This window comes from Orcinus orca, chromosome 18 (genome assembly GCF_937001465.1).
Source record: "Orcinus orca chromosome 18, mOrcOrc1.1, whole genome shotgun sequence".
NCBI lineage: Eukaryota > Metazoa > Chordata > Mammalia > Artiodactyla > Delphinidae > Orcinus > Orcinus orca.
Genome location: NC_064576.1, coordinates 14,288,810 through 14,313,301, shown reverse-complemented (window position 1 = coordinate 14,313,301; position 24,492 = coordinate 14,288,810). Strand labels below are relative to the sequence as shown.

The 24,492-nt window shown below is 38.3% G+C and overlaps 1 protein-coding gene, 1 long non-coding RNA gene and 1 other non-coding gene across 3 annotated transcripts in view; 1 reads left to right on the top strand and 2 right to left on the bottom strand.

The window, feature by feature from the left end:
- The window catches only part of LOC101279146 (ATP-binding cassette sub-family C member 4-like), a 130,153-nt gene extending 110,454 nt beyond the window's left edge, over positions 1-19,699 (top strand). Inside the window, 1 exon segment of the mRNA XM_049701381.1 lies at positions 15,449-19,699. Within this exon segment, the coding sequence (XP_049557338.1) occupies positions 15,449-15,556 (108 nt within the window). The 3' untranslated portion in view covers positions 15,557-19,699.
- Positions 10,096-10,221, bottom strand: LOC117202809 (U6atac minor spliceosomal RNA). The gene has a single exon (XR_004485285.1). It is a non-coding gene; the product is annotated as a U6atac minor spliceosomal RNA (small nuclear RNA).
- On the bottom strand, positions 11,946-12,338 carry LOC125961911 (uncharacterized). The gene is made up of 2 exons (XR_007473024.1): positions 12,258-12,338; positions 11,946-12,025 (listed from the first exon to the last, which is right to left on the bottom strand). It is a non-coding gene; the product is annotated as an uncharacterized LOC125961911 (long non-coding RNA).
- Positions 19,700-24,492: the final 4,793 nt, after the last annotated feature.

Here is a 24,492-nt window from a genome sequence, read left to right as displayed (position 1 = left end):
TATGGGTGCATTTTTCCTCATTTATAGTTTTCTGCATTTCTGCATAAAATTACTTGTATAATATTTAATCCATCAGTTAAAGAAAACATGTCCCAGTATCTAAGTAATTCTTTAGAAAGGTTTATCTAAAATGTAGCCTAAGTTCCCTCTGTCACTGTTTCATCTCATTCCTCCTCCTTAGAAATGAAGAGCAGTACCTTCCACTGTTCACAGAGTAGGAAATAGTCCAGGGTCACAGAGCTGGCTGAAGAATGGGCAGAGTTGGAGTTCACATCTAGGTTTAGGGATGATGACGTCTGTGTTCTGAACTTTTCCTAAGTACTTACATTGTATGCAAACATACAGAAGCTGCCCTTGGAGCCCTATATTTTTTTATGCCTGAAATTCACACAGCACTTTCATTTACTAGAGTGAGACCTTCCTTCTGAAGACCTGATAATAATTTGAGATTCCCTGTATAACCTAGTCACAAAATGGCCAGGAATCTCCCAAACGCTTTTGGTCTTTTGACCTTAGGCATTTCACACCTAAGAGAGATGTCCCCACCTGTGTGTCAGTCTTCATTTAAAAAGTGTCTTATAATAGGGTTCAACATCCTCATTTTACAGGTGAGGAAACTAAGGCCCCTTAGAAGGAAGGTGGTCTTCTATATATAACTAGTGTTAAGCTAGTTTGCAGCAGATACACAATTAGAAATCTGTTCTTTCAGTATATGTTTTAAGTCAACTGTAACATAAATACAAAAGCAGGGATAGGTCATAGAATTAGAAATCCTGTGATTCCTGATCTAGTAATCCTGCATCTACTTTAACAAGATTAATGTTAAGTTACATTTGTGTAGTTCTTTATAATTTATTGTACATTCTTCTCACATGTATGATTGCACTTAATCCTCATCATGGTCTTTTATCCCAGGTCATGGATGAGGAGACTGGGTCCAGGGCTCACCTAAGGTCACAGAACTGGTCCAGGGAGCGCAGGGGGTGAATTGGTGGGGGAGGCTGAGTTCCGCCCTAGGCACTCTGCTCTGTGTCAAGCCTGAGAACGCTGCTTCTTTCATGTGGTAGCCAAGGCGGGCCAGTCACCCAAGTTCACAGGGTGGCAGAACATCACTCTTGGATTTCAGTTCTGCCACTGGCTCAGGTCACCTCTACAGAAAGACATAAGGAAATACGTATCTTGATTCCCATCCTAGTTGAATATCCTCTTGACATTATTTCTGCATATGCTCAGTCTTCTTAGGAGAACAACCTGTCAGACTGTCAACTTTTTAAATGTGCAAGCATCAGATATCAATGCACTGTTCAGAGCTGTAACACAGGGAGGACTAGCCTAAGTCAAGCTTTTCACTCTAACAAAACAGAATTCATTCGTTTGAAAAGAAAACATCTGGGGAGAGGTGCTTCCAAGCCACGTTTTCTTGACCCCATGGTTGCTTCTCTGAAAACGTTGGTGCAGGCAAGCTGAATCAGTCTGATTTACCCTTTTAGATGATCCGTGAAATCGTAGAGAAAGTACTTTTTAGATACATAAAGCTGAATGATGCGTTAGTTTGCTAGGGCTGCCATACAAGGACCACATAGTATGCAACTTAAACAATGGACATTTATTTCCTCACAGCTCTGGAGGTTGGAAGTCTGAAGTTAAAGTGTTGGTAGGGTTGTTTTCCTGAGGCCTCTCTCCTTGGCTTGGAGGTGCTGTCTTCTCTCTGTGTCTTTGCATGATCATCCGTCTGTGTGCCTGTGTCCTAATCTCTTCCTATAAGGACACCAGTCATATTAGATTAGGGCCCACCTATATGACTTCACTTTAACTTATTCACCTCTTTAAAGATCCTGTCTCTAAATACAGTCACGGAGAGAGGCATGGATATATATACACTAACAAACATAAGGTAGATAGCTAGTGGGAAGCAGCCGCATGGCACAGGGATATCGGCTCGGTGCTTTGTGACCACCTGGAGGGGTGGGATAGGGAGGGTGGGAGGGAGGGAGACGCAAGAGGGAAGAGATATGGGAACATATGTATAACTGATTCACTTTGTTATAAAGCAGAAACTAACACACCATTGTAAAGCAATTATACCCCAATAAAGATGTTAAATAAATAGTCACATTCTGAGGTACTGGGGGTTAGGACTTCAACATATAAAATAGAAGGTGACAGGACTCAGCCCATAAGAAAGGATGAATGCCTGTCATTCAGTTTCTTCTGTGATGAAGCAGACAGATTGAGGTTTTTTGGAAGTTCCTTTGTTCCCAGTGTGTAACAGAGGTGTCATTTTATCTACTCATGAAATCACTAGATACAACCCAAAAGTTATGAAATCCTAATATCCTAGGAGCCTGGACCAGTTTGAATAGGCTGCAGGAGGCACTTAGCAGCGATGTGGCCTTATGTCCCCCAAGGTCTCTGAGCCTCAGGGTCCTCACCTGTATGCAGTGCAGGGATTACAGCACTGCTTAGCTTCTTCACACTTATTACAGGGATCAGATGAGATAGCAGATGCCTAAGTGCTTTCAGATGAGATAGCAGATGCCTAAGTGCTTTGAGAATATAGAGCGTTTTACAATATAAAATGGGATTTTTTAAAAGGCTATAGATTAAACCCTTCCCTCCCAATAATAATAAAAAAATGCATCCACAGTTCTTTTAAGTAGCTTTAGAGACTCTAAATAATTAAAATGTATTTTTAATAATCAGTTTTTAAACAAATGATATACCTAACGCTACAAAATTCAAAAACTTTACTTTTTAAAAAAAATCTGTACATTTTTTATTTCATACATTTGTCATGTTTAAGAGAATTTGGCATATTGGAATAGTGAATACAATTTAAAATATCTAGTTACTAATTTACACTTGTGATTTTAAGATGAAAAGTATAAAAATATTTTATCACAACTTGTATACTATATTTAAGAGTCTACATTATTAGAGTTGGTTTTTTTAATCTTTATTGGAGTATAATTGCTTTACAATGTTGTGTTTTCTGCTGTATAACAAAGTGAATCAGCTATATGTATACATATATCCCCACATCCCCTTCCTCTTGCATCTCCCTCCCACCCTCCCTATCCAACCCCTCTATGTGGTCACAAAGCACTGAGCTGGTCTCCCTGTGCAATGCAGCTGCTTCCCACTAGCTATCTATTTTACACTTGGTAGTGTATATATGTCCATGCCACTCTATCACTTTGTCCCAGCTTCCCCTTCCCCTCCCCTCCCCTTCCCCATCCTCAAATCCATTCTCTACATCTGCGTCTTTATTCCTGTCCTGCCCCTAGGTTCATTAGAACCACTTTTTTTTTTTTTAGATTCCATTTTTATGTAAAAACTTTACTTTTTAAAATAGGTTTTTAAAATTTATGAAGAAGTCACTCTGCGACTCCTGTCATCACACAGCTCCTCCCCCAGGATGGAGCCCCAGCACAATTGCTGACTGTTCTGTTGACATGTTCTGTGCATCAGTAAGAACTTGTGCATATGTGGCCTTCCTTGTTTTTAAGTGCAAATGATAGCTGTTCCTTGATTTTTCATTTAAATATCTCAGATTATATTAATACACAGTTACTTCATTCTTTTTAATGGCTACATAGTATTTATGCTCTCTCCATTCCCTACTCCTCATTTGCCTTTTTTTTTTTTTTGCGGTACGCGGGCCTCTCACTGTTGTGGCCTCTCCCGTTGCGGAGCACAGGCTCCGGACGCGCAGGCTCAGCGGCCATGGCTCACGGGCCCAGCCGCTCCGTGGCATGTGGGATCTTCCCGGACCGGGGCACGAACCCGTGTCCCCTGCATCGGCAGGCGGACTCTCAACCACTGCGCCACCAGGGAAGCCCTCATTTTCCCTTCTAATGAACTGTTACAGTTTTATGTTTTCTCCCCCAAAGAAGGAACTCTCACATTCACTTACTACTTGTATTCTTTTTGATAATTTTATCACTTTCTGCATTTCATCTTTAATCATTCCTTCCTTCCTTTGGTTTATTTTGTTGTTTCTTCTTACTTCTTGAATACATTTGTTTTCTTTCTTTTTTATTAATATAAATATTTTAAGGCTGTGAACTTTTCTCTGAATACTGTTCTAGCTATATCCCATAGGTTCTGGTGTGTAGTGCTTTCATCAGTTAGGTTTTTATTTACAGATTCTGCAATTTTGTTGTCATTTTCTCTTTGGCCTAAGAATTATTTGAGAAAGAGATCTTTAAAATTTCCTGTGGATAGAGGATTTTTTTATGTTTGTATGTTTTCTAGTTTACTCATTTCATTGCCTTATGATAAAAAAAAAAAAAGTCCTCTGTACCATTTCCACCCAGAAACAGTGTTTAATAATACTTTATGTTCTAGTTTATAGGTAATATTTGTGAACGTTCTTTGGGCATTTAAAAAGATGGGCTATTGGCTATTTAAGGTATAGAGTTTAATTTTTAATTATAGTGGTTTTATTAATTACATTATTTAGGTTTTCTCTATTCTTATTTATTTTGGTCCATTTGATGTGTCTTGGACCTAGAGAACTGAATTAGTCTCATACTGTACCAAGTTCCATTTTATAGTTCTTGTAATTTGTTTTGATAATTTCAGTGCTATAATTTTTCAGTCCCTGGATATTCATGACTAAGGTTTTTCACTATGAATTACATTTTATACTATTTTAAAGTGCCTTTTTTTGTTTTGTTTTGTTTTAAATTTTATTGGAGTATAGTTGATTTACAATGCTGTATTACTTTCAGGGTGCACAGCAAAGTGATTCAGTTATACATATATTCATTCTTTTTCAGATTCTTTTCTCATATAGGTTATCACAGAATATTGAGTAGATTTCCCCGTGCTATTCAGTAGGTCCTTGTTGGTTATCTGTTGGGTTGGCCAAAACGTTCCTTCAGTTTTTTCCGTAAGTCAGCTCTAGTAGTGCTTAGTTGTCTTTAACTTCATTCAAAACAATTTTGTTACATTGTATTGTGACAGCTGTCATATCAGCGTGCATTTAAAAAAATAACTTAAAATTGGTGAATTTTTGTGTAGCCATTTTAATATTGAAGATGGAAGAAAAAAGCAACATTTTTGGCATATTATGCTTTATTATTTCAAGAAAGGTAAAAGCGCAATTGAAATGCAGAAAAACATTTGTGCAGTGTATGGAGAAGGTGCTGTGACTGAATGTATCAAAAATGGTTTATGAAGTTTCATGCTGGAGATTTCTTTTTTTTTTTTTTTTAACATCTTTATTGGGGTATAATTGCTTTACAATGGTGTGTTAGTTTCTGCTTTATAGAGATTTCTTGCTAGATGATGCTCCACAGTTGGGCAGACCAGTTGAAGTTGATAGCAAACAAATCAAGACATTAACAGAGAACAATCAACGTTATACCATGCAGGAGATAGACGACATACTCAAAATATCCAAATCAAGCACTGAAAATCATTTGCACCAGCTTGGTTATGTTAATCGCTTTGATGTTTGGTTTCCACATACGTTAAGCACAAAAAACTTTCTTGACCATATTTCCACGTGTAATTCTCTACTGAAACTAATGTAAACGGTCCGTTTTTAAAACAAATTGTGACGGGAGATGAAAAGTGGATACTGTACAGTAATGTGGAACAGAAGAGATTGTGGGGCAGGTGAAATGAACCACCACCAACCACACCAAAGGCACCGGTGGTCTTCATCCAAAGAAGGTGATGTTGTGTATATGGTGGGATTGGAAGGGAGTCCTCTATTATGAGCTCCTTCCAGAAATCCGACGATTAATTCCAGCAAGTTTGGCTGATGCCACAATCTTGGCTCTCTGTTCACCAATGCCAAAAAGAAATACAAAGAGAAATTTTAGCAGAACAAGAAAAAGTAGCTTTTATTCTTTACCAGGCAAAGAGAGGACACAGCAGGCTACCACCTCAAGAACTGTGCCCCCCCCCCCATCCCTGGGGAATAGGGAAAGGTTTTATAGGCTAAGACTCCATGGTCTGGGGTAGGTGATAAGGCTCAAACTAATGAAGGTCTTGCATTTCCTTCTTCTGCAAATTTATGGCCAAAAGCTGGCATCAGGTGGCTCAGCAACCAGGTCGGGTGTCCCTGAAGTTATCAGCCATGACCTTGTTTTCGAAATGCAGAATGCTACAGGGGAGTGTAGGGGGAGAAGAATGCCAGGTGCAGAGTATAATTCATATGGAGTCAGAGAGTAACTGGCTTTGTTTAGCTTTCTGAAGGACAAGTCTAGCTACAAGTGTGTGTTAGTAGTAACAGCTAAAGAATAACCAAGACTGCTTAACTCTTGCAGGCCTGTTTGGCTGGTATGTGCCTAAGGCCATTTACTCATTTCTGGTTTTGCTGCAACACTGCTCCCAATGAGACCAACTGAAAGCAGCACTTGACGAAAAGCATCTGGAATTAGTCAACAGAAAATGCATAATCTTCCATCAGGATAATGCAAGACCGCATGTTTTTTTGATGACCAGGCAAAAACCATTACAGCTTGGCTGGGAAGTTCTGATTCATCTGCCATATTCACCAGACATTGCATCTTCGGATTTCCATTTATTTCGGTCTTTACAAAATTCTCGTAATGGAAAAAGTTTCAGTTCCCCGGAAGGCTATAAAAGGTACCTGGAACAGTTCTTTCCTCAAACAGACAGTAAGTTTTGGGAAGATGGAATTATGAAGTTGCCTGAAAAAAGGCAGAAAGTGGAACAAAACGGTGAATATTTTTCAATGAAGTTCTTGGAGAAAATGAAAAATGTCTTATTTTTACTTAAAAAACTGAAGGAATTTTTTTGGCCAGCCCAAAATTTTACATATAGTAGTGAGTGTATGTTAATCCCAAGCTCCTGATTTATCCCTCCTCCCCCAACGTTTCCCCTTTGGTAACCAATAGTTTGTTTTCTATGTCTGTGAGTCTATTTATGTATTGTAAATAACTTCATTTGCATCATGTTTTTAAGATTCCACATATAAGTGATATCACAGGATATTTGTCTTTTTTTATCTGACTTACTTCACTTAGTATGATAATTTCTAGGTCCACACATGTTGCTGCAGATGGCATTATTTCATTCTTTTTATGGCTAAGTAATATTCCATTGTGTATATATGCCATGTCTTCTTTATCCATTCATCTGTCAAAGGACATTTAGGTGCTTCCATGTCTTGGCTATTGTAAGTAGTGCTGCAATGAACATTGGGGTGTATGTATCCTTTTGAACCATGGTTTTCTCCAAATATATGCCCAGGAATGGGATTCCTGGATAATATGGTAGTTCTATTTTTAGTTTTTTAAGGAACTTCCATACTGTTCCCCATAGTAGTTGTACCAATTTACATTCTACCAATAGTGTAGTAGGGTTCCCTTTCCCCCACACCCTTGCCAGCATTTATTGTTTCAGGCTTTCTGATTATGTCCATTCTGACCAGTGTGAGGTGATACTTCATTGTAGTTTTGATTTGCATTTCTCTGATAATTAGTGATGTTGAGCATCTTTTCACATGCTTTATGGTCATCTGTATGTCTTCTTTGGAGAATGTCTATTTAGGTCTTCTGCCCACTTTTTGATTGGGTTGTTTGGGTTTTTTTCTTTTTTTGATACTGAGCTATATGAACTGTTTGTATATTTTGGAAATTAATACCTTGTTGGTCATCACATCATTTGCAAATATCTTCTCCCAGTCTGTAGGTTGTCTTTTCATTTTGTTTATTGTTTCCTTTGCTGTACAAAGCTTCTAAGTTTAATTAGGTTCCATCTGCATATTTTTGTTTTTATTTTCATTACTCTAGGGAGTGGATCAAAAAAGACATTTCTGCAATTTATGTCAGAGTTCTGCCTATGTTTTCCTCTAAGAGTTTATAGCCTTACATTTTTTTGTGTGTATGGTGTTTGAGAATGCTCTAATTTCATTCTCTTACATGTAGCTATCCAGTTTTCCCAGCACCACTTAATTAAAGAGACTTTCTTTTCTCCATTGTACAGTCTTGCCTCCTTTCTCATAGGTTAATTGACAAAACTATAGGTGTGTGGATTTATTTCTAGGCTTTCTACAGTCTTGCCTCCTTTCTCATAGGTTAATTGACAAAACTATAGGTGTGTGGATTTATTTCTAGGCTTTCTATCCTGTTCCATTGATCTATATTTCTGTTTGTGCACCGGTACCATATGGTTTTGATGACTGTAGCTTTGCAGTATAGTCTGAAGTCAGGGAGCGTGATTCCTCCAGCTCCATTTTTCTTTCTCAGGATTGCTTTGGCTATTCAGGGTCTTCTGTGTTTCCATACAAATTTAAAATTTTTTTGGTTCTAGTTCTGTGAAAAGTTATCATTGGTGATTTGATAGGGATTGCACTGAATCTGTAGCTTGCCTTGGGTAGTATAGTCATGTTGACAATATTGATTTTTCCAATCCAAGAACACGGTATATATTTCCATCTGTTTGTGTCACCTTCGATTTCTTTCACCAGCGTCTTATAGTTTTCAGAGTACCAGTCTTTTGTCTCCTTAGGTAGGTTTATTTCTAGGTATTTTATTCTTTTTGATGCAATGGTAAATGGGGTTGTTTCCTTAATTTCTCTGATTTTTTGTTAGTATATAGGAATGCAAGACATTTCTGTGTGTTACTTTAGTATCCTGCGTTAAGGAATTCATGGATGAGTTCTAGTAGTTTTCTGGTGGCATCTTTAGAATTTTCTATGTATAGTATTTTGTCATCTGCAAACAGTGCCAGTTTTACTTCTTTCCAATTTGGATTCCTTTTCTTTCTTTTTCTTCTGATTGCCATGGTTAGGACTTCCAAATCTATGTTGAATAAAGGTGAGAGTGGACATCCTTGTCTTGTCCTGATCTTAAAGGGAATGCTTTCAGCTTTTCACCATTGAGTATGTTGTTAGCTGTGGGTTTGTCATATATGGCCTTTATTATGTTAAGGCAGCTTCCCTCTATGCCCACTTTCTGGAGTTTTTATCATAAATGGGTGTTGAATTTTGTCAAAAGCTTTTTCTGCATCTCTGGAGATGATCATATGGTTTTTACTCCTCAGTTTGTTAATGTGGTGTATCACACTTACTGATTTGCGAATACTGAAGAATCCTTGCATCCCTGGGATAAATCCCACTTGATCATGGTGTATGATCCTTTTAATGTGTTGCTGGATTTGGTCTGCTAGTATTTTGTTGAGGATTTTTGCATCAATGTTCATCAGAGATATAGCCTGTAATTTTCTTTTTTTGTGGTATTGTCTGGTTTTGGAATCAGGGTGATGATGGCCTCATAGAACGAATTTGGGAGTGTTCCTCCCTCTGCAGTTTTTTGGAAGAGTTTCAGAAAGATAGGTGTTAATTCTCTAAATGTTTGATATAATTCTCTTGTGAAGCCATCTTGTCCTGGAGTTTTTGTTTGTTTGAAGTTTTAAAATCACTGCTTCAATTTAGTACTTGTGATTGGTCTGTTCGTATTTTCTATTTCTTCCTGGTTCAGTCTTGGAAGGTTGTACCTTTCTAAGAATTTGTCCATTTCTTCCAGGTTGTCCATTTTATTGGCATAGAGTTGCTTGTAGTAGTTTCTTACGCTCCTTTGTATTTCTGTGGTGTCAGTTGTAACTTCTTTTTCATTCTAATTTTATTGATTTGAGCCCTCTCCCTTTTTTTCTTGATGAGTTTGGCTTAAGGTTTTTCAACTTTCTCTTTTCAAAGAACCAGCTTTTACTTTCATTGGTCTCATCTGGTTTTCTTCATCTCTACTTCATTTATTTCTGCTCTGATCTTTATGATTTCTTTCTTTCTACTAATTTGGGTTTTGTTTGTTTGTTGTTCTTTCTCTAGTTACTTTAGGTGTAAGGTTAGGTTGTTTGAGATTTTTCAAATAAACTTCCCTCTTCAAACTGCATTTGCTGCAGCCCATAGGTTTTGGCTTGTGTTTTCATTTTTCTCTAGGTATCTTTTGATTTCCTCTTTGATTTCTTCAGTGATCCATTGGTTGTTTAGTAACATATTGTTTAGCCTCCACGTGTTTGTGTTTTATACATTTTCTTTTCTGTAATTGATTTCTAATCTCATAGTGTTGTGATCAGAAAAGATGCTGGATATGATTTCAGTTTTCTTAAATTTATAAAAAATGACGGTTAGATGCCCTGACGCAGGTGGCAATGCCTTAACCATTTGCATGTTGTCAGGCCCAAGGACCTCTTCCATCCTTGTCAAGGGGAGTGCTAACCTTCTCTTCTTTCATACAACACTTCTTTCATGCAACACTCAAGTGCCTTTCTTTGATTCATTTAATGTTTCTGACCCTGAATCCAACGTGGTTCAAAACTGAAATTAAGTCCCCAGTTTTCATTTGCCTGATATGCCTTTGATTGTCTTTTGATATCAGATTGTAGATGTGTCTCCTGCAATGGCAAGTATTATAGTTAGGTTTAGCTCTGAGATTTAATCTTAGCCCTTAGGGGTATGTTTTATCTTAGTTCTATTATGCTTTGAGTTTTTTTTTAAACCTTTTATTTTGTAGTCTGTAATTTTTGTTTTTTTGTTCATTATTTTGTTTGTTGCTTTAATTTCTTCCAGGAATACTTTATTTCCTTATTATTGACTTCCCATTATAAACCTTTTCTCCATTTCTCCATTCTACCAACAAATTTTAGTGTTTAAATGGTTTTTCTTCTACTGTTTACCTTCAAATCTTTAAAAATACTTAAACCTCTATTATTTCACTTACCTGTGTTAAATGATACTTTTTGCATCTCTAGTTGACTAAAGTTTGTTCCGTTTGTTCCTTGTATACTGTTTTTAAAAGTTTGGGTTGTGAGTCCTTAGTGGGCCTGTGAAATCCATTTAGTCAGTCATGACCAGCATGTTTTAAGAAATGAAATAGAAAAGAATGGAATGGACGAAGAATAGCAATGTATCTTTCCTAGTAATAGTAAATATTTCATTAAATTCCTTTCAGGATAGATGAATATAAATATAGACAGTGAAATCTGTACTGGTACTCAATGTAAATTTAAATGTGGGTGGCAGTACAGATAAAAGTTTGAAAACAAGGCTCTATATCATCTAGTGCATTGGAGTTAGAATCCCTGACTCATTGTAAATATAGTTAACCCTTGAACAGTACAGGTTTGAACTGCACAGGTTAACTTGTATTCACCTTTTTAAAAATTTGTACTGCAGTACTACATGATCCACAGTTGGTTCAATCTGTAGATATGGAGGGTGACTGCAGTGTTATATACAGAGTGTCTAGAGTATCAGCACCCAACCTCTATGTTGCTCAAGGGTTAACTGTATGAAATATTTACCTGCTGCAGCTCTAATTTGATAAAACTTGATCTTCTTTCCTGGATTCTTAAAGGATTCTTTCTGTATTTTGAAGGTCATTAGTTTTTCCTAGGACATCATGCACTCTTGACCTCTAGATTCAAGTCTTTTATTTCTAAGCATTTGCTTGAATTACATCTTTGAATTTATTTGATTAGACTCTCCTCTTTACAGCAATCTATAATGTATATGTTGCTGTCCTTTGTCTATTTTATAAAGCTATTATCTCCTTAATCCTTTTAAATTTTTCATTAATTTACAGTTATTTGCCTTGCTGTCTCATGTTGTTTTTTCAGCAGTGACTAATCTTCATGCTGCCTTTTAGAATGATCATTTCTTTGATGTTTTCATTTTTCTCTTCCATTTCACTTTCAGCCTCTGTCAACTCATGTTTCATCATTGTTGCTGTGCCATGTTTTCCCGTACTCTTGGCTGTCCACAGGTTGACTGTTCTACTACATTTTCTTTGAATGTATTGTTATATTTTTTTATAATTTTCGTCTTTTCAGTATTTTCTCATCCATCATATGCTCATCTTACTCCTTGTCTTCATTTTTGTTTGTGTATTTTACAGATCCTATACTACTTTTTTATTACTGTTATTCCTACTACTCACCTTTGAATTGAGGTTTTTTTAGACCATATATCTGTGGGATAGTTGTGGCTAGGGCATCATTTGAGACTAAAGGGAATTCTGTGCTTAACACAGAAGTTCCACATGGCCTAGAGAGAAAAAATAAGCAAGTGAGAGAGAAATCGAGAACACATATTCATTTAGCCTGTATTCCTCCCTAGCCTGCAGAGATGGGCAGTCAACGGTGCTTGCATTTCAAAATCTCTCTTCTCCTAGGACCTCACCAATCTACATGCTTCAGGCAAAGATATTGATTCTATATGATTCCTCACTGGCATTTGCCCCTTAGTCAGAGAGCTATGATCTGCTCCCCTTACGTACCATCTCTGTCATGCCACAGCCCACTGGATCCAGTTCCTTAATGTAGCCTGTCCAGATATTTTGTCACTTGGAATTTCAAATGACTCCTGATTCCATCAAAGATTGGGCTTATTTTTTATCTCCCAATATCCTTGCTGTTCAGGGTGATTTCTGAAAGGATAAAGGGAAAGAATATTCATTGTTCCGTTAAGTTAAAAGCAAAAATTCTTTCTAACTCTCCAGCAGTCTTTAACTTTGGTAATATACCTGCCAGTATGTACACAAAGTTAGACCTTTCAAGATGAGGAGTTTGAGGGTTACTGGGATCGAACTAGGGCCATGCAGTTCAGGGAGAATGAACGTATAGTCTTGAGCCAGAATTCTACATATATTGAAGCACTGATTGCTGGCTTTTATCCATGCAGGTGAGCTTTTATTGCTCTGTTGCTCTTAGTAAGATCTAATTCCATGATGGTGGTTTTATTTACAAGCTGGAGTTTAAGTACTAGACTGTTTTAACCTACATTGGAGGAACTACAATGAACCACGCCTGAGAGAAGAAGGGTAAGAGGGCCAAGAAACGCACCACTCACGGGTCTTATGTTCTGCTTACCATAAATTGAATATTTTTGGCATTATCTCTTTTAATCTTCACGACCATTCTGAGCTGGAATTATTATCCCTCAAATGGAGAAACTGAGGCAGAAGAACCTAGGTAACTTCTCAAAGTCACAGATTAGAAAGAGTAATTTTTTTAACCACTTTTCTGCCACCCAGGTTACCATGTTCACTGAGCTAAATGTGTCTCAACTGGGCTTCTTTTAAGATAAAACTACAAGATTCACAAAAGGGCCTCTGAGATGTTCTGTGTTCTGTTTTCATCATTCAATCTGATGCTGCTACTTTCCGTGGACTAAGGGGCCACGTCTCTTGAGCAGCATCATAATCACAACCAACACTTAGCTCAGCATGTTTTAAACCTGCAGTTTGTGGCCATCACGTAGTTCCTATGAGGCAGGTCATTGTCTCATTTCACAAATGCAATAGCCCGTGCACAGAAAGCTTAAATGATTTTTCCAGGGTCAGCAGTGGTTCCAGAAGAGAGAAAGAGGTGAGATTGGGCCTCTCCATTCAGGCTCAGCCCATACACAAGGACTCTGCTAACAAGCATTCAGTCATCTCGACCCTCTTCGTAACCCACCCTATGAAAAAGACACCTTCTTTCACTTCTGCTGTTAGCCAGAGTGCAGTCTACACCATGAGAAAGAGAAGGGTCAAATCAAGGCTTAATACACAGAAAGCTTGTTTTCAGTATTTGGTTTCAATTACTGCAGACCATGAAGCAAAGGCCATTTTGGTTAAAAGGTGCTAGTAATAACATTTTCTGGGCTCCCCTGGTGGCGCAGTGATTACGAGCCCGCCTGCTAATGCAGGGGAGACAGGTTCGAGCCCTGGTCTGGGAAGATCCCACATACTGCAGAGCAACTAAGCCCATGTGCCACAACTACTGAGCCTACGTGCCACAACTACTGAAGCCCATGCTCCGCAAAAAGAGAAGCCACTGCAATAAGAAAGCCCGCACACTGCAACAAAGAGTAGCCCCTGCTCGCCGCAACTAGAGAAAGCCTGTGCGCAGCAACGAAGACCCAACACAGCCAAAAATAAATTAAAAAATTTTTCTCTTTTAAAAAATTACATTGAGAAGAGTTATGGGGAAAGGAACCAGGTGATTTTGGAGGACCATCAAGCAGTAGAAAGTTAAAAGTATTTCCGTTTGTCTTTTGGCTGTTTTTAGTTTCACCAAGAGAGTACATAATAGATAACCACACAAAATATGGCTAGCTTTAAAAAAATGGAGGAGAGAGATCATATGCAATTAGCCTCACCCCAAAGGCCTTATTTTTTTAAATTCTTGCATTATAATGGAAATAGCCTCAGATTTCACCCAGTGGGGTCCACGCATTCTTGGAGAATTTCTTATTTTTCTGCTTAAGAGACATTTTAACATATAGCATTTCATATTCAGTGCTGTTTGGAGGCGGGTAGCAAGTATGCAAGCAACAAGAGAAAAAGTACACTTGATATGAAGGTAGGTGTCTCAGTGCTTTTCTATTTCATGTGTGATGTCCATTATCTCTCGTGATAACTTTGTTGACAGCACCCACAAATGTATTTGGTCCCAGGTTTTTATAAAATAGATCCATAATCCTATGTTTAGGCGACCCAGATCCTGACACAAGTCAGCCTCAGATAGATGGTACATTTTCTGTTATAAAGACTCAAAACATTTCACATTCTTCTTTGGGGGAAAAAAATGACATTTGAAGTCCTTTTTCAAAGAAATACATTTTGAGATAACAGCTCACAAACCTTGACATTATTTCAGTTTGTTCTGCACATCTGTCAAGGAACTGAGATACACTACAGCTACTAAAAACTGATGATTGTGGAACAGAGAAACTTGACAGCATTTCATTTCCTCTATGTTCTGATTATACATTTAGCAGAAAACCTTTATTTCTTCCAGTTCAGCTAGAAATTGGTAGAATTCAAGAACTCAAAGGCCTGGCAAAGACCTGTCCTATTATTTGGTATCATCTTTCTTTTTCGAAGTTGCTTGGTTGAGTCTTTGTTAAAGCTTTTGATTCTCTTTTCATTCCTGTGACCCATCATCCACAGATCACATTTCTATAGGCCCTATAACTGCTTTGCTGCACAAATTAAATGCCAGCATATTTCATACATATATGCCAGTGTTTCAATGCTTGTCAGTACGAGTTTATAAAATATAGGGATGACAACCTGATATTAACATCCAAATCTGGTGTGCTCACTTTATGTGTGAAAATGAGAAACCCTTTTCAGACTAGATTTCCCAGCCTGTCACCCTGTTTTTAATATATCTCCAGGTTTTGAGTCAGTAAAATGATTCTGCTTATCAATTTAATATAGTGATTAAAAACATATCTGTGAATCAGAATGATCAGAACTCAAGTGGATCTACAGGTTGTTTGGTATTAAGCTCAGCCCCACTGAGGGTTTTAATGGGGCTACTTCCTCCATAGAATAAATACATCCCTGGTTTTTTTAATTGTGGCTCCAGTAGTGATATGATTTGCTTCACATAAAGAAGTGGACCTAGAAATGCATTGCCTTAGGGAGGAGGACTTTAAAACTTTTAAACATGTTGTTTCTGTCTTTTTTCCCCTCAGGTGCACTTCAAAATAACATAGACAGATATTACTCACAGTGACCATGTGGTTATGAACGCTTCCAATGGACAGCCCTCAGCCTTAACAATTTTTAAGTCAGCACCGTGATTCTACCATGAGGTCAAGTCTATTCCGAAGGCATTTCTCCAATAGTTTTTGCTCTGCATAAGCTACACTGTATTTTCTTTACACCAGCAACAAATATTTACACATACAAGATGTTCGTTTATTTGGATTATTTTCTCCAACGATTCTAAGCTCTTACAAAAGGATTATTTTTCTTACCTAAATCAGAGGTACAGGCCACCAATAAAAGCTGTCTCCCAGTTTTTGTGCCTTGACAGACTTCAGAGACAAAGCACATTTTCTAAGGTGCAAGACAAAGTTGTCACAGATGTTTCTTACTATTCCCCAAATTATATACCCCTGGTCCAATTATATCAGGGATTCTATTTAGTTTAAGTGTGTGAAGTTGCCATTTTGTCTCACCACTTCCGTTAACAGAACTGGGTTCCATACCCAAAGACCTCTGGTTAAAATAGTAAGAGAAAACTAATAGGAAAAACAAAAATCTACCTTAGTTTAAGTGACACTGTATGAGAAAGAGGCATTCCCCTCTCCAGAAAAAAAAAAATAGATATAGGGTTAAAATACAGAAGAACAATATTGTACGTTCTAAAAGAGAAGGGAGAGAAAATACACTTTTTCAAAATAGGAGCCCTTCTAGGGGATTTCATAATGAAGGACAGATGTATGATCGATTGTCTTTTAGACTGAAGATCTTATTTTTTAATTTTTTTATTGTGGTAAAATATATATAACATAAAATTTGCCATATAACCATTTTTAGGCATACAATTCAGTGTCATTAATTACATTTACAGTGTTGTGCAACCATCAATGTCTGGTTAATTTTTGGTAATTATTTTAGGACTTCAGTTTGTTATTTCTATAGAGTCATTTTTGGTACAATTTATTTCTCTAGGAGTGGATCTCCTGTGAGTTTTGAACTTGACTGACATAAACTTATTCACAATATCTTATATGTTTAAACTCTGCAGCACCTATAATTGTGGGTTTTTTTTTTTTGCTTTTTAAGGCTTGATTGATCCTTTCTGGTTTTTTAAACATTTTCTAGTTCATTATATTATTCTTTCTTTCCTTCAACTTTTCATTTATTTTGAGATTTTTTTCAATTCTTAAACTGGAAACTTATATTAGAAAAAGAATTAAGTTATAAATTAAGTACATAAAGCATACTTTTGTTTCCTAAGACCCACCTTAGCTGCAACCTACAAGTTTTGGTGCTTAGCACTGATCAATAACCATAGTATTAGGTAATTTCTAATTTAACTCAATTATATCTTTTACCCATGAGTTATTCATAAGTATAATGTCCTCTAAATTTCAAATGCTAATGTACTTTTTCTATTAGATTGAACCATGTGGAATTGCTAACATTCAATCTTTTTTTAACTTATAAAATGGCAGTTTCATATGGTTCAACATAACAGTTTTCTTTTGTTATTAATAGATAATTTCATTTTGGTCAGACAACATTAGATTGAGGATTTTAAACCAAAGGTAACCACATTTACCCACAAAGTCCTTGTTTCCACCATTTTGTATTTTACTTGGTGATTCTAAAATGTTATATGTGTAACCAGTAATTTTCAAATAAAAATCCTCCCCAAGTACTAGAATGTTTTCTGATACATGCTGCAAGTTGGTTCTCTGGGATACAGACCCAGATGGAGTTTAGTGTTGGGATGTTTATTAGGGGTGCCCTTGGGACCAATACTTGCAGAAGCGAGAGGGAAGAAACAAGTTAGGGCAGAGGGAGAAATCAAGCTGGAACACTGGCCAATAACTTTAGATGACCCCATGGGGGCTCTGGAATGAAGACGGCCCTTCAGGGTTTCCTGACATGTCCAATAGCCAGGCCCTTATACCTCCACCTTGATGGGTCACTGCATACAGGCTGCCCCCAGAGGAGCTGATGGCTAAAGACTGCCCACTAGCAGCACGTCCAGCAGCTGGGGCAACAAGTCCTTGAAGGGAGGTCTGGACAGTACCTCTCCGTGCCCCCCCATGGCATGTGTCACAACTCCAGAGGTAGATAATTAAAATGTACTGTGGCAGAAAACTCTTGGTGACTGACATTTAAGTCAGAATGACTAAGTGATCCTCCTCAATATCCTGTGGTCTAAAAAAAGAGAAGAAGGTCCATGTAGGGGAGATAGCCTCACTCTCTAGGGTCAGCCCAGTTTTCACCTCTTCTAGGAAGCCACCTTAAGATCAATCCTCATCCTAGGTAACTCATATTTCTGTAATACCCTGACCGCCTCTCGTTTGTTAAACCCAACCATACTTGGTTAGTGTCCTGTTGTTGCTATCTTGAAATAATTTCTAAACAATGGACCCTGCTTTTTCCATTTTGCACTGGGCCCTTTAAAATATGTAGCCTGCCCTGACTATGAGTATTTGTAGGTGGTCTGTTTTCTCACTGTTAGTTCCCTGGTCACAAGAAAAGAAAGAATGGAGTGCTCATGGAATAGGCAAGTCCAGCCTGTATATAGTTTAAAGGGGGGATCAGGTCTTGAAATAAACCCACACACTACTCATGGTCAGTTAATCTAGGACAAAGAATATAGGCAAAAATATACAATGGGGAAAAGACATTCTCTTCAATAAGTGGTGCTGGGAAATCTGGACAGCTACATGTAAAAGAATGAAATTAAAACATTCTCTAACACCACATACAAAAATAAACTCAAAATGGATTAAAGACCTAAACATAAGGTCAGACACTATAAAACTCTTAGGGGAAAACATAGGCAGCACTCTGACATAAACTGCAGCAATGTCTTTTTTTGATCTACCTCCTAGAGTAATGAAAATAAAACCAAAAATATGCAAATGGGATCTAATTAAACTTAAAAGCTTTTGCACAGCAAAGGAAACAACAAACAAAACGAAAGAAAACCTATGGACTGGGAGAGCATATTTGCAAATGATGTTTTGACCAACAAAGTATTAATTTCCAAAATATACAAACAGCTCGTATAGCTCAGTATCAAAAAAAAAAAAACCCAATCAAAAAATGGGCAGAAGACCTAAATAGACATTTCTCCAAAAAAGACATACATTGGCCAACAGGCACATGAAAAGAAGCTCAATATCACTATTAGAGAAATGTAAATCAAAACTACAGTGAGGTATCACCTCACACCGGTCAGAAAGGCCATGATCAAAAAGTCTACAAATAATAAATGCTGGAGAGGGTGCGGAGAAAAGAGAACCCTCCTATACTGTTGGTGGGAATGTAAATGGGTACAGCCAGTATGGAAAACAGCATGGAGGTTCCTTAAGAAACTAAAAATATGGGCTTCCCTGGTGGCGCAGTGGTTGAGAGTCCGCCTGCCGATGCAGGGGTCACGGGTTCGTGACCCGGTCCAGGAGGATCCCACATGCCGCGGAGCGGCTGGGCCTGTGAGCCATGGCCGCTGAGCCTGCGTGTCCAGAGCCTGTGCTCCGCAACGGGAGAGGCCACAACAGTGAGAGGCCCGCATACCGCAAAAAAAAACCACAAAAAACTAAAAATAGAGTTACTATATGATCCAGCAATACCACTCCTGGGCATATATCCGGAAAAGACGGAAACTCTAATTCAAAAAGATACATGCACCCCGATGATCACAGCAACACTATTTACAATAGCCAAGACGTGGAAACAACCTAAATGTCCATCGATAAATGAATGGATAACGAAGATGTGGTATATATATACAATGGATTACTCAGCCATAAAAAAGAATGAAATAATGCCATTTGCAGTAACATGGATGGAGCTAAAGATCATACTAAGTGAAATAAGTCAGGCAGGGAAAGACAAATACCATGAGATATCACTTACATGTGTAATCTAAACTATGATGCAAGTGACCTTATTTACAAAACAAGCAGACTCACAGATATAGAAAAGAAACTTATGGTTACCAAAGGGGAAACTGGGGGAGAGATAAATTAGGAGTTTGGGATTAACAGATACACACTACTATATATAAAATAGATAAACAGCAAGGACCTACTGTATAGCACAGGGAACTGTACTCAATATCTTGTAATAACCTATAATGGAAAAGAATCTGAAAAACATTATATGCATAACTGAATCTTTGCTATATACCTGAAACTAACACAATATTGTAAATCAACTATACTTCAATTAAAAAAGATACTAAGTCCTTCTTCAAAAAAAATAAAGGGATCAGATCCTGCCAACAAAAGTGCACGTTGTAATACCTAGTGAGTTCACCTGGCCACCACTCCTCACTTGCGCTCTGTAGGTGGGTTCCTGAGCTGTCTTCCCTCATGTTACCCACAGGCACTCAGGATAGCCATGCCTGTATGTGTGTTTACATACAGGTAATATTCCAAGACTCTGGGCGCTGCAAGGAAGCAACAGTACCTAGCACTCTTCACCTTTATCAATGGCCCTACACCTACCATAAAAAATTATAACCCATTAGATAACAGGGACTTCCCTGGTGGCGCAGTGGTTAAGAATCCACCTGCCAATGCAGGGGACACGGGTTCGAGCCCTGGTCCGGGAAGATCCCACATGCCGTGGAGCAACTAAGCCCGTGCGCCACAACTACTGAGCCTGCACTCTAGAGCCCGCAAGCCACAACTACTGAACCCGCGTGCCACAACTACTGAAGGCTTCATGCCTAGAGCCCATGCTCCGCAACAAGAGAAGCCACTGCAGTGAAAAGCCTGCGCACCACAACAAAGAGAAGCCTCCGCTCGCCGCAACTAGAGAAAGCCTGTGCGCAGCAACGAAGACCCAACACAGCCAAAATTAATTAGAAAAAAAAAATTTTAATTAAAAAAATCACAAAAGAATCCATGAATTTTTACTGCTCCATAAACAGGAGAGAAGGGAAATATCTTGTATAATTAAATGCAAAGAAATACAGAAGGAACAATGGACGCAGAAAATTATCCACTGAAGAAAAAGCTAATGGGTGAAACTTTGATGTGGGGCACAATATTGACATAATATCAAATTATCTCTCTGCAAATTACTTATTAATTATAAAAGGAAAAAACAACTGTACAGAGGATCGCCCCCAAAACCTATTCAAATCCATTATGCATTATTTAAATGATTTAATATGCAGAGGTATCCCAAAGATTAACACCATTTTACTGATTTTACAGGGTAAGGAAATTTCCAAGGCCAGACAATAGCCACCCATGAAGGCAGAGATCACTATCCTCTTATTTATTGTGTCATTCCCAGCATAATATAGATACAGAGGAGACGCCCAAGAATCATTTGTTGAATAAGTGAATACCTATGAATTATTAAAGAAGCAATAAGAGAGACTGAGCTTCAGATTTTGCTAACCCTGGTAGGTTGGCACCTCTAAAGCACCCCAGTCCAGGAGTCAGAAGACTGGTTTCTAGTCCCAGCAGTGGTACTGAGGCCTCAGGGCCTCAACTGTCCCCCCGATCTCCTTCTCCACTCCAGTTCAGCATCTCCATGACCCTTAATATCTCTAGGTCTCAATTTACTTCCAAAACCAAAAGTATAAATCTGTGAGCTTTACCAATAAACAGGTTTGAAACGTGTTGGGCCATGTATCTTACAGTTACTTCCTACAGAGAACACTCAGGGAATTAACACTAGGACTTACCCTGAAAGGCCCTCTTTAAAATTCTGCTTGCACAGGAAAAGATGCTCAAAATCAATAATAGGGAAATGCAAATCAAAACCACAATGAGATACCACTTCACACATATTAGGAGGGCTACTATGGGAGAAAAAAAAGGAGAAAAGAAGGTTTGGCAAGGATGTGGAGAAACTGGAACCCTTGCACACTGATGGTGGGGATGTAAAATGGTGTAGTCACAAAGGACAGAAACTGTATGATTCTACTTACATGAAGGTACTCAGAGCAGTCAAATTCAGAGAGAAACAAAGTGGCACTGTGGTTGCCAGGGGCGGTAAGGAAAGAGAGTGGGGAGTTAGTGTTTAATGACACACTAAGGCAGGATGAAAAGAGTTCTGGAAATTGATTGCACAATGATGTGAATATATATAACAACACTGGACCAAATGCTTAAAAGTAGTTCAGATGGTAAATTTTATGTTGTGTGCATTTCACCACTATTTTTTTTAATTAAATGAGAAAAAAAAATTCCACTCGATGTGCCTCAGGTAGAAATCTTCCTGTGTCAGAGTCTAGACTTTGCCACTTTCTGGTTGTTATGACCCTGGACTAGCCACATCATGTCTCAGTATTGGCCTCTGGCAAATGGGGAGAACACATGGAGATGACACCTCCCAAGGCTGCTGAGGGATCAACTGAGAGGATCAGTGATGCTCTGAACAGGACAAAGTTCCACGAAACAAAGAGCAGCCTTCGCCATGACAGCGCTCTTGAGTAACCCCATGTGGGCCCAGCAGAAAGCCTCTGACAACTTTGATAGATGAAGTCACAACAATAGTAGAGCCTGTTGGGAAGAAGACAGACTCCTCTTCTTTCCCAGCAAAGACTCAGCCAGTGAAAAACTCTTTTCGACAGCCCTCCCAACTACCTTTTGCTATGTGTAAGAGTTCTTCTTCCCTTGCCCTTTGGGGACTTGCACGTGACTCCATGGTGGCAGACCTTGAATTGCAATTCTCTGCTGATCCCGAATAAACCCATTTTCCTGGAGAAATATCTGACAGTCTATTTGTTTCAGGTCAACCAAAGGAAGGGAGTTAACAAGATCTGGGGACCCCGGAAGACTCAGAAAGGCAAATTATCCACTTGACACATCTGAGTGGACACTAGTTGACACCTCTCAGGCTGACCAGATGCAGGACTATAAAGACCCAAAAAACCAAGAATAAACTACAGGAGATAAATTTGTTACACTGTTTATTTTGTCATAAAGACACAGTAGAAAATTATAATACACCTTCAGGCTGTTCTACATTTGTTGGGGCTGTAGTTATTGTATAAAATTACCAAAACTCATCAAACTAAATGGTTAGGAAAGGGGAAGAGGTCAAGGCCAGAGAAAATGCCCTTGAAAGCTCACCCAGTCTCCATCTACATCATTTGGATTTCTGACTGTTAACGAAGAACAAGATTAATACAAGTGGTATTCTGAAAATAGTGCAAAGAATCCTAGTTTGAAATTAAACATTTCTATGCGCTCATGATCACTAGTTACAGAGGGCCTAACAGGACCAACCTCTCTAAAACATCACAGCACTCAGCCAGTTTGCACTCCCCCTTATGTCATCATCTTTCTGAGATAAGAGTCTCCAGAGAGTTTGTCTTGACACCAGTGGCAGTTTCCACAACTGCATTCCCTTTGCAACGTGGCAGTTCACTGACTGAGGTGTGGCCAGCATCGGGAGAGCCAGGATTTAACCACTCCCTGATGGGCCAAGTGCATCTGGCCCAAGACACTGTTCAACCCTCATCTCTTGGGACAGGTCCTGCACTAACCCCCAACCTGCTGGCCTCTGAGATGAGGGTGGGAGAGAAGTGCAGAGCACACCCCAGAGGCCTGCAGTGCAGGACAGTGGGAACATAACCAGGGAGAGTCTCAGCAGACTGGACAATCTAGTACCTAGCTGGACACAGTTATAAACTGTGCCCCTTACTTTCAATGACGGGGGAAAGGAAGAATTAGTCAATAATCCATGATGGGGAAATGGGATGTTTCGGAAAAAACGGGGCCTAGCTTATATCAAATACTATAAGAATTTCTAGCTGCCTTTACTGTTAGATAAGGAATAATAAAAGAGCTACAATAAAATGCTTACGGAGATTTAGATGATGCTGGGATCTTAAAAAAGACATAGTACAAAAGCAACAGGAGAAAAAAAGCTCAATATAATTAATGATATATAATTTAAAACCCCTAAACTAAATTACAATACAAATGAAAATCTGGCAAAATATTATAAGCACTACTGCAAGTTATTTCAAAAATATAAATGCCTCATAGGAAAAAACCCATTAGAGACAATTCAAAAATGACAAATAGATGGTCAATATACACAAAAACTTCCATCTCTATAAATCAAATAAATTCAAATTAAAACTGTCTGACATTATTTTAGACTTTAGACTGAGAAAAAATGTAATTCAGGTACTCAAAGTTGACAATGAAATAAGCACACAAACAGCTATAAAGAGGGCAATTCTGTCCAAACCTGATGGAAAACAATTTGGCCTTTCACCAGTTAGTCTGCTTCTAGGAATACAGAAAAAGGAAAAATGCCCCAAAGTACATGGTCACGGATATGTATCACATCATAATTAGAAATAAACTGTTAAACAAAAATGAAAGACTGCATAAATTGCAATACCATGTTTCAAAGATTATGTAATGCCCATAAATAAATGTAAACCACAGAAAATTAAGAAGGATTCAGGATTCAAAATTGTTTCGTTTTATAGAAAAGATGTGGCGTGTGCAGATGTACGTAAAGATTTCTAGGGGAAAGACTAAGAAACAACCAAAATATCAGCAAGTGTACTTGGCTAACAGAAAGAAATCCTTATTCCTTTCTTCTTTTATAGTTTTAAATTTCTTACAGAAATAGAAAAATATATATTCTTTTCTAAAGTTCACAATTACCACTAGCCATAATGTATGACTCCTCTTAGACCTTAAGTCCAAACTGAGCTGTGAAAACACTAAAACCCTAGTGAAGCTGAAATGGAGCAGGACCCTGTGGTCCTTCCCCCCGTGTCCTCTGCCTGCCTTTTGTCTGTGGAAAAACTTTAGCCAAAGCATAAGTTTAATCAGAAAAGTGAGACAATACAGAAGCAAAGGAAAACAGTCAACCAGGACAAAACAACAGTTTAGTCAGTAAGCAGAGTCAAGGACCTTAGTTCCTCCTCAAGGGCTACAGATAATATTCTGAGCCACATCCTGTGAGCTGTCTTGTAGATACTGAAACCCACCAGGTGGAAGACGTCAACTACATGATGACCAGACTGTAGCTGTGACATAAGCTGCCACAG